Below are 11385 nucleotides of genomic sequence, written 5' to 3'. Positions count from 1 at the left end.
CCCACTTTTTCGTGGAATCTGAGGAGGTCTTAAACCCCACTTTTTCGTGGAATCTGACGGATTTAAGTCACGGGATACCTTGTGACAATATTTGTGTATATGCCAGGCCGAGTGTCCACCTTCCTATGATTATTGTTCATGATTATACAATATGTAAGCTTGTACCTTTGTTTGCAATATATTTTTCCAAAATAGTTAAATATCACATTCTCGTTTTCCCAGGGCCAACCTGACAAAATGAATCCATAAGAAAGACAATTGAATCATGGGTTGACATTACTTTGTACGCTCCACATAATTTAATTTTATATAGAGTGAATAAAAAACTAAAAGTAGCCATTCATAATTTTCGTTAAAATTACAGTGTCGCAGTAGACGAAAAGTTCCTTTCTGTAGTTCAATCTTTTCCACTCTCACTTCATCTATATAACTGAACACCCGCGTAATAACTATCTTTGCATTCATGGCAAGTTCAAAAACAATGTCATCCGATCAACGAAAACTTCCCTACATCATTTGTAGCTCCCATTGCCTAAAGTCTCTAGAACTGGATTTGCTGAAATATTTTGCCTAGATCATCTAGAGTTCATCTTCTTCAATGCTTTTACAAGCCATATATCTAGATAGAATCGACATCTAATTGCAGTTTAATGCTGCTAAGTTAGAGACGCTGGCTGATCTCACAGAATACTCCTGAATGAGCTTTGAAAATGCCGAGCTTTTGTTCTCCAGCAACTTTAGTGGACTGTCATATTCAAGAATTCTTCCTGTTGAAGCAACGAGTACCATTAGCTACAATAGATCTTGATCAGTGCCATGAGGCCCGCCCTGGATCTCAATTGGGTATGGAAAAAAATGCATATAAGGCCAAAAAAACAAGCGTATTAAACTCAATTACCTTCGCTGAGTACCAGAACCAGATCGCTGTCAATTACAGAATGGATTCTGTGAGCCACGGTGATGACAGTGCAATCTGCAAACTCTGAACGAATTACACGCTGTATAACACCGTCGGTTGCAGTGTCCACAGAAGCTGTAGCCTCGTCAAGCACCAGGATGCGACTTCGTTTGAGCAGGGCTCGTCCGAGGCACACCAGCTGCCGCTGGCCAACACTCCAGTTTTCCCCATTTTCGACAACTGCATTCAATAAACGCTTTTAACCATTGTAAGTATTGCACAAATTTATCCTTCTTTAAATGTACATTAGAATTTTATCTGATTTTTCTTATCGTCCATTTAGGCTGTATGTGTCTAATATGCCAGTTATAAGGTTTTCTAACAGTGTTATTCTACTAGCCAAAACCCATCTATACAGGGGTTTGATAAGCACCTCGAGGTTGAGAAGCTCAGGAAACTGGAGGTTGTGTAGCTTCATTGCACTGGTTTTGATTTAGCATCTAGATTCAATGCACCGCATACACAGTATAAATTCAATCTATTGTTATCAGCTAGGTGGTTGGACAACCTTATTACAGAGAATATCATGAAGATGTAACTCGAGCCATCGAGTGGGTGTGTGATTGTACTGCTGGAACATTCGTTTAATGGAATATGTTATTCATTGTGCCTCACTCATTGCAAGTAATGTATGTCCCCTCATTTACTTATTCTCCCGCCTGTTTTTTAAAACCTGCGAAGGCCAGGGGACCAAGGAGAAATTGCATATCCCAATAGCAATGGTTTTTGAGGAAACTCACACAACGGGCGGAGAATGTTAACAAGTGCAACCTGCAGTGCTTGAAGGCGGGGATAGTGGTAATTATAGACATGGTTAATGGGGTTTGTCTTGGGTGGTTGAGAGGAATGATTTCTATCATTCTTACTTAAGTTCATTTTCACAAATGACGTTATAAGTATATTGTTGTAATGATTTTGAACCTTGTTCTTGAATAGCTCTTGCTTACAGACTCCAGCAAAGTACTTTGTCACATGGGAAAAAAATTAGCATACAAATATAGTAGAAGTGTGTGTGGAAACAATGTTTACTCTCCTATTTCTTTAATATCAAAATTGTTACATGCCTGACTCTCTCTCAGAGAGGTCCATCTTTGTACGTATAGGATTAGTGTACAGAGAGTAGACTAATTTTTGGGAGTGTTGCTACTGCTTGTCTGTAGTTTATGATTTGTCTATCGCATTAAGGTTTGCTATGATTTGTCTATAGCATTATGGTTTATTTGTCCTTCATTTCCTAATATCTACGTTACAATTGTGGAGGTTGTGTAGCTTCTCACAGTATTATTCATTGAGAGCTTGTTTGGAATGGCATGCTCAAAGAAGTATTGCTTGGAATGTTGTGGTGCTGAACAAAATTAAATCAGTATAAAAATACGGATCTAACATGAGGCGAGATAGATCCAATTTTCTCACTTGTTTTTTTATGAGTAGACATTATTTAAATGTTTTGTATAGTTATTTAATTTTTGTAGATTTAAAAAAAATAAAATATTTTGATAATTTTGATGACCAACCCACAAAATTACACATCATACTGGGTTGTTAAAATGAGCCTCTCGGTACAATGAAGAGTGGATCTAATTGGTTGATATGTGTTATGGAAGAGGTGGATATGATTGTCTGTGATGCCAGTGCAGCCGTCCTTGAACCTATTTGATGTGATAGAAGATGAAATAATAAACATGAATGACTCGTCGAAATCGAAATAAAGGCAAGGAGTGGAACCTGGAAAGATCCGATGGCAACAAGAAAGAGTGGCCACCGAGAGCCTCTGCAACATTGAAAATGTATTGAAAGCTGAACAAAAACACGAAGCCAAGCAGAAGAAATTTAAAGAAACAAAAAAATAGGTTTGGGATGAACTTGAACAGAATGAGTTCCGTCAATTGCAGGAACGGGCCGGTCTTGTCGTAGACAGGAACGTTTTGAGTTTCTATATGAATCCGTATTAGCCGTGGGTTTTGAAGTAATCCTGACATCTTTTCATTGGGAAAGTTGGTGGAGCCGCAGTAAGAATGAAACGAAGATTGGACTAAGCAAGCCTACGGCAACTCTAGGAGCACTTTTTTGTGAAAGAGAAACCTCAATCTACAACAACATGATGAAGGGATACCTTCGGAACCAGGAGGTCAACTTGGAGAGCTTCATGCACATGGTTTTACTGCGGCAACCTGGTGGTCATGCATCTGGAGCGGTTTGGATTCGTAAAGTCCTCATCAATATATCATTGAAGAGTTGTTGAATGAAAGATTTGTACAAGAATAGGTGGGCTCATGAATGTTAATTGCATATAGCTGGTAGGGTAATAGGTGCCATTAATATTGATGATGTGAACATGCGACTCAATTGGGATCTAGAAGCACTGATCTAAATTTCTACATATGGTAAGGGTATCAAAGAAAGAAAGATCATGGGAGAAGTGATATGTGTCCTTGAAATTTCTTGGGGTTTGTTTTAAAAAACAACATATTGAGCCTAGTCAACTCAATATGTAAGTGTAGAGTTTGTTAGAATTGACTACCCTAACAATTGCTTTGTGAAAGTATGGAAGCTCCAAGAAGAATATTGGATAATGATGTTGAAGATTGAACCAAGATGCCAAAGATGCAAACTAAGATGTCCAGTATATGTGTGTCTCCCGAGAAAAACATACAAGAAGCATTTTATCATGTGTGTCAATCTTTCTGCTTTCTGATTGATTTTTTATAGCCCTGTGCTACAACAAACTCTTGCACTTCTTGAGATAAAGTCCAAAAGCTCAAGTGCGAGATCCATTGTACTCAACAGGAGAGCCCACTGTCACCTCAACAACCCTCTTCTGGCTTTTGGCCAGCTCTCCTTTGGCTCAATGAGGGTTCTCTCTAATAGATCTCAAGGATCTAATGGCATGGTCAAACCAATTCAAGAGCCCCCAAAGGCTTCTACTTCTACCACCATTAGTAAATAGATGGATCAATTAGGGTTTAAGGTGGTTCTTGAATATAGGATTGCTAGGGTTTTAGTATACTTTCCAAGATTTGATTTCAATGGGGATGTCTCCAGAGTCCAACCACACACAACCAAGGAATTACAAGGAGAGCAAATCCCCAACAAAATGGTTTTAATAATTTATAAGGAAAATAGATGATGGAGGATAGAAGATTAGTGACCTGGCTTGCCAATATTGTTTTTTCTTGTGGACATATGGTGTCAAGGAACAACACACTTGAAATGACTTGGGGTAGATACAAGACACAAAAGACTAGGGTAAGTCCACTCACTTATCTTAGGGTTTTGAATCTAGGTTCTCAATCTTCCAAAATGAGATAAAGGAAGGAGCCCACTTGCTACTTCCTCAAAGACTTGGAAGAACGGTTTGTTTAAGAAGGATAATCATCCAATAAAACACTAAACCAAGATAAAAGAAGTCCACTTACTAGGTTTATCATGCATTCATCGAAGCTTCACCATAAATCATCCATGAAAAGAGATCAAAATCCACATCAACAAAGTCCCGAGGAAAGTCACACAACTCATCCAACCATAACCAAATTACAAAAAGACAAACTTCACAGAAATTTCAGACTTGCTAAGGGATTTCTCTCCCAATCCAACCATGAGAAAATGGGATGAAGTGCACCTCTATTTATAGATAAGGTGCTCACCTTCCTTTACATTAAAATATTATTTTCTAAGCTAAAATTTCCTATTCTAGCCTATGGAGAGGCAAATGGCCCTCTTCTATAATTAATTAATCAAAAATACAAAATCAAAGGGCTTTTATGCCACATGTACAATTCTAAAGGGGCATGACCCCTATAGGGAGACCCGTCTCCATAAATGAAGGGAATAGAGAGGCTTTTGGCGCAACATCCAGCCTCCAAAGGCCCTTTTGCAATGTAGCCTTCTACAAGTAACCCTTCAAGCATACAAACACAGGCCTTCAAAAGTGACGACTCTTCAACATTTGGACATGGGCTTCCAAAAGGCGCTTTCCAACCTTTCAAGGCTTGCTAAAGCTTCTTTTTTTCCACCAAATCAGTGAGCCATACCTTCAAATGGAAGTACGAATATGTGAGGGGCTCCAAGTGGGCAAATTAGGCCTACATAACAAAGACTCAACATCTAGACCAGCCAGTAAAACCTCTCAAAAGAACTAAATATATAACCATATTAAAGTCCCCATCAAGTTGGCTTTGATACTCATCAGCTAATACAAATCTACAGTCCACAGGTCAGCTACAAAATACAAATTTGTGGCTCGGATCAGTAAAATTCCACAGTTGTATAGGTCACCTTTGAATTAAAAAAAAGCACGTTAGAACATATACAAGTCGGTCCTCCACATATTTCATCACTTACACAGGTCAGCTCCAATCTTGCTTTACTGGTCGGCTCCAAAAATCTTTATATCAGTGCTGCATATATGTGTGGGTGTGTGTGTGCATGTGCATGTGCATGTGGATGTGTGTCATTAACTTGGTCAATTTTAGAGTAGAAAGCATGCCAAAGTATGTTGGTGTGTGTATGCCATTATTTGGTCAATTTTAGAGTAGAGAGCATGCCAGAGTGTGTTTGTGTGTGCTATGTCATTTATTTGGTCAATTTTAGAGTAGAAAAGCAGGCCAAGTTGGGAGCGCACCCTGCCTCAGGTCAGATCTGTAAACAGACACTAAAATTTGCTGCTAAAGTGGCTAAGGGAAACACCTAAGGTGCTGCTGCCACTTGTACGAGGTCTTCTTACTGCAACATAACCTGCTGGAAGTTAATAGCCATTGTAGCAAAGGAGAGACATGCTTCCTACCATGCCCATTTTTAAAAGTATCACTTTTCTTCTAATTTGAGCAGATATTGAGGTCTGTGTGCATCGTGAATTATTATTATTGCCATTCTTAGGGTTGCTTAATGTGTGTCCCATAAAAAAGCTCGGATACCCAGTGAAAAAAACATTGCTGTTGGAACCCACACATCTCTTAAGTTTCTCTTCTGCCAAAATTATAGTTCACATACAAGAAGATTGAGCACCCATTCCTCGACTGCGGCCACCACTGATTTCAAGTGATATGAAGGTAAATTTTCATCACCAAAACTCAACAATCAACCTCTCCAATATGCCATTATCTCAACAAATGACAGTGATCTCAGCTAGCATGGGTTTCAAGTGTGTAGCAAACATTTGGTCCTTTGTTGCAGTGACCAATTCTTCCAAATCAGCTGCAACCATTTGTATTACTCTTAATCACCTTCACCAAAAAATGTAGGATGAAGGGTCTTGCCCCAGGACTCTGCCTCGGTGTCATAATCATTTGTACATTTACACCCAGAGTCCTAAACAGGTAGAATGATTTTCCCAATATGAGAGAAGAATGTTGAATATTTACAATCAAAGAAATGATTTATCTATCCTGTAGAAGGTTAATCAACAACAACTTTCCAAGTTCTCCTACCATTCAGTCCAGCTCCCGCTGGATGGAATCCTTTTGTACTTGTATTGAAGTAAAGTGGACAACCACCTTCCATTTTAGACATTACTAGAGAAAACTTTACAACATTTTGTGGATCAAAGCTCCAAACATTTCCATGCATAAATGTGTGTCTTCCATACAATCATGGCCAGATTTTCTATATAGTAACCAACACAATGGTGGGTAATGTTATTGCAAAATCTAGCACTTTAGTGCAAAGCCTGACTAAGCAATCTAGATTGACAGCAACGATGCGATTATTTACCACTGTCGCCTCAAAAACTACTCTCCTCATTTCTATCGTTGGATACAATCCCCACAAGGGAGGCTTCCCCAACAAATCTTAAGGATTAAGTAACCCAAATGATTCTAGGCTAAATACCCAAGGATTCTACTACAAGATTCACCCAAGGACAAGTATGCAATATTAGGATTTCGGGTGATTTTAAGGTGTAATTTCAAGAGAGTGAGTTCAAAGGTTCTCTATGGCTAAATCTAGAGGGCTTAGTTAGACCTAAAGAGGCTCAAATAGGTACCCAAACACATGCAATCAAGAAAATACACTTTGATGTTATAAACTAGGGTTTTAATCAATAATTTATAGGATGCAAATATTTTATAACAGCGATAAGAAAACAACCCCAGAATCTATGATAAACAAGCATAAAATTAGGGCTATCCAACGAGTAAACAAGATATAAATTACAACAATTTCCAGTGGTTAAAAACTCATACAACAATAATAGAAACCCTAGACTTTAGCCCCAATTAATAGCTGAAAAATGATATTTTTACTTTTTTAGATAAATGCATAAGAAGTCTAACCCTAGTCCAATGACGTCCGAGGGAAACACTGTTGAAAAATGATGATTTTTTTGTAATCTAACCTTAATTTACCCTAGAAAACATGAAATTAAAATTTATGGTTTTATTTTTATTTTATGGGTTGGCACAAGAGATAGGACTAGTGCCTTTCTCAATCAAGGCCTAATGGAGTCTAAAAACAAATGAATCGATGGAAGAAGACCAATGGAATCGATTTCAAGGAGAAAAAGGAAGAGAAGATAATTCCTTAAACCCTAGCGTCCTTTTGGCTTCTTTGGAGATTGAAAGGGAGGAAGCTAAACCTAGGTTCCTCAATAGAAACTTGATGAAAATCTTGTTCAAGGATATGTTAGAGCCATAAAACATCAACAACACTTTGATGAAAATTTCATTAAGCCCCAATCCTTCAACATGTACAAGATGGAAGAAGATACTTACACAATAAATTAGCACATATCATCAAAGAATCATCAAGTGAGAGAACCATCCAACAAAATATCCTCCCCAAGAAGCTTTTTACACTGGAGCTCCATAGCTCACAAGAGAGATAAGACAAGTAGTGCAAATTGATCTCCAAGTGTGTCACAATGATAAGAAGAGAATTTGACCTCCCTCTATTTATATGAGGGCAACCAAGTCGAATTTCTCTCAATTTAGTCTAAAAGCCCTAAAATAATAATTAATTATGATTATGAGTTGGATAAGTCACTAACTAACCCCCAAAGATAGCTAACTCAATTAACCTCATATGTGAGTTAGAAACCCTCTTAGGGTGACTCCATCCTCCAAAAGATGTGTCTTTCATCAAAAGGTGCAACGGATGGCTCAAAAGTGGTGCATCTCATCCCAAAGGTCATATCTCCTCATCAAATGGTGTCCAATCATCAAGCACGACTCCCTTATTAAAACGTCACCTTCAAACAAACCCACGTCATCAATCTAGGCATCATGAAGGGGACACCATGGAGCTAGGGTATGATGTCATCATGTAGAGTAGTCTACCATCCCCTACAAAGGGGCCCCATTATCATATTCAAATCTCCTCAAAAATAGGTAAACATCCATAAAATAGGTGTACTATCAACTTGGGGGTACATCAACTCTCACGGTAATGTTCTGGCTCTGGAGGGAAATGAAAGGTCTTGGACAGAGAGAAGAGTATCGTCAATTATGTTGTGGCATCCCAAGGTCAATGCTTGTCAACAAGTAGCCAACATCCTAGGTCATGCCCATTGGAGTCAGCAAGTGGGGTTGGACGTCCTCTATGAAGTGTTGGATAAGCATCATCAAATCACTCAAGGGATGGTAGTTGTATCTGGGAGCAAAGAGTTGACAACACACACACACACAAAATCAAGTGAGATTGACATCATAGGTGCACAAACCATTAAAGCATCAAAGTGGGCCATATTCAATGTTAAAAGCATCAAAATACTTCACACAAGCATCATCTTCAAATATCTTCCTAGTTTATGATTTGAAAACAAATTACCTTGCTTAAGTATGGGAGGGTTATCATAAGGGCATATTAGTTACTTCCAACCCTAAGGGGAAAATCAGTGCCTAGACTGACCCATCAATCAATAGGTGTAAGTGATCAATGACATGATATGGGGTTCACTTTATTGAGGATGCCACAATCATGTACTAGCAATGAAATTCCAACATGTGAAGAAGGAGCAATAGTGGGACCTGAGTTACCCATTTCCTCGAACTATTTTTACAACCCCTCTTATGCGCCTTTTTCATTAATTTTTTCATATACATAGCTTGGATTACAAGCTTTCACTAATTCATCATTGATCCCTTGAAGATGAAGCATTTCATTGCTCATCGAGGTTGGGATATTCTGATTTCTTTTCATTTAGATAGTTCATGCTTTAGCCAAGAATTGGGTGACGGCTAATGAGGGGGATAGAGCTCAAGCTAGGATTTTTTTTCCATGCACTTTCTTTTATCCTTGCCACTTTTTGGCATTTCAACATTTGGCATATGCATTTTCTTTTCTTCCTACTACATCAACCTCTTAGGGAAAAGTTTCAAGGCCCCTACTCAAGGATGAAGAAAACAGGGAACCAATAATGGTGATTGATAGTAATCAACTTGAATATATGATGTAGACAAATGGGGGAGATAGAAGGTGTTAAGTATGGATTACCATGGACACACAACATCAATTAGAGCCTCCTATTTGTGCCCCTTCTCGACAATGAAAGAAAGGCCTCAAGGAAGGTCATGCTGGACTAGGGGCAAGTGATAACCACTAAGATGAAGCATGGGAACAAATGTACAATCAAAAGTGGTCTATCCTCCAAGTTTATCTATGACACATACTAGAATGCCCATAAACATTAAAAGAAAGCGCTCGAATACAAAAATGGTTAATGTACCTTACAATAGATGATCCACCTTTATTAGATGAGTAGGCTAGATGAAACAAAACACTGACCAGAGCAAGGATGAGAGGCATTTGGGGCTAGCTTACAATGGATCATGATAGGGTTGTTGGCTGTCATGCTGAAACAATAGGAGAAAAAATTTCTCCTAGGGGCACAACCTACATGGCACTATAAAATTCATTCTTGAGTCTACTTGGTAAGGTGTGTTGTAGCTGGAAGGAAAATTTAACTGTGTTTTGTTGCCATTAATTGTTCCTTGATAAAATACTATTTAACAATTGTTGCGCTATAATTTCTCATTGATAGGTGCATAAAGTGTTGGATGGACTTGGATACATCCTATATCCAAATTGTTTTCCTAGAGAACTAATGGGCACCATGTTTGAGTACCTAGGTATCTCAGTAGATGAAAATATGTCCATAGGATAGCCAATTGTTCAATCTTTATAGTGATGTTAGGCCTTGGAGTGCAACAAATTCTCAGTCCAACTATGTGTTACTAGTGATTGGCCCTGTTGCTGCGAATCTAGCAAGCCTTGGAGAGGGAAACCTTACAAGGCATAAACTAGACCAAGTGACAACAATGGGGTAGTGGCCCACTGTCAACACAACCAAAACCCCCTACTCTTTATGGACTTTTGCAAATGGGAGGAGTCCCAGTAGAAAAGAGATCACTTATGACAGATTTTCTAAGGTTAATATGTAAGATAACCTCACTATGAGCTCTTCTAGAAAGGCATAATTTAGGTTCACGGCTCCATAAAGAGACAATTCACATTTTATGATGAGGCCTAGCAAAGAAGGCACAAGACCTAGGGTTTGATAAATTTGACGAGTGTAGGGGTTTCCAAAGGTCAAGGCTAATAGAAAAGGTTTCTAACAATGTATACTAGCAAGGCCAAGGTTCATGAAACCTTCAAGAAAGCCCTTAAGTTGAAGCAAGGCAAAACTAGGGTTTCCCTCTTAGGAAAACAACTAGGGCAAGAAATTTTGTGGATGAAATTGAATTGGATGCCCACCAAAAGGATATATTTTGTGGCAATTGATATCCCATTGATGTTTAGGCTCTCCAACCACTTGAACTCTACTTTCCTAGGGATTCACACCAAGCCCTAGTTTCCTAGCTTGGCTTTGAAAGGGTCGAGTTAGGAAAATATGGATAAAAATAGAGTATGATCACCAACCAACTAGACGAATCCCTTGCCCCTTGGGAATATGGAGTCTAGGATGAGATAGATTAGCCAAAAATGTTTCTAAGGAGGCCGAAATTTGATGCCCTAGCAACAAAATTTCAAGCATTTACCTATGCAATGGAAAAATGGATTTTCATGGAAGAGCTTCTAGGAGTTCACCACTAGGACAATTCATCACATGTTATGTATGAGTAATGCATGCAGTACTCATCTAGATAGGTATTCAATTAATCTTCAACAAATTAGGGCACAATTTAGCATAACCTAGAATCAATCATTCCATACATTATATATCAAGAAATAAATTTTCAACAATTAAGTGCACTTACAAGATAACATGCAAGATTTCCATCCATTAGACCAAAGAATAGCTCCAAAGAATATCCAAGATCAACTCCAAATATCAAAATGCATCCAAGATCTCCAATTTATCCACAAGAGGACAACTCTTAATTCCTCTTATGAGACAGAAAATCCAAAGCTTTGATGATAAGAAGTTAAAATGATATGTTTCTCTATTTATATGAGGCATACAAATGCCTAATTAGCCTACTAGCCCCTCTAAA

The 11385-nt window shown here is 38.4% G+C and overlaps 1 protein-coding gene across 1 annotated transcript in view; it reads right to left on the bottom strand.

Moving 5' to 3' along the window:
• Positions 1–280: 280 nt before the first annotated feature.
• Positions 281–11385, bottom strand: part of LOC149153155 (putative ABC transporter C family member 15) — a 37353-nt gene continuing 26248 nt past the window's right edge. Inside the window, exons 3-4 of the mRNA XM_089440554.1 lie at positions 899–1138; positions 281–767 (exon numbers count right to left, since the gene is read on the bottom strand). Coding sequence (XP_089296680.1) covers positions 637–767; positions 899–1138 — 371 coding nt within the window. The 3' untranslated portion in view covers positions 281–636. The remainder of the gene's footprint in view (positions 768–898; positions 1139–11385) is intronic.

Source organism: Pinus tabuliformis, chromosome 9 (genome assembly GCF_031772625.1).
Source record: "Pinus tabuliformis cultivar Carrire ecotype Pingquan chromosome 9, CPIR1, whole genome shotgun sequence".
Taxonomy (NCBI): Eukaryota; Viridiplantae; Streptophyta; class Pinopsida; order Pinales; family Pinaceae; genus Pinus; species Pinus tabuliformis.
This window is presented reverse-complemented; position numbering and strand designations above follow the sequence as displayed.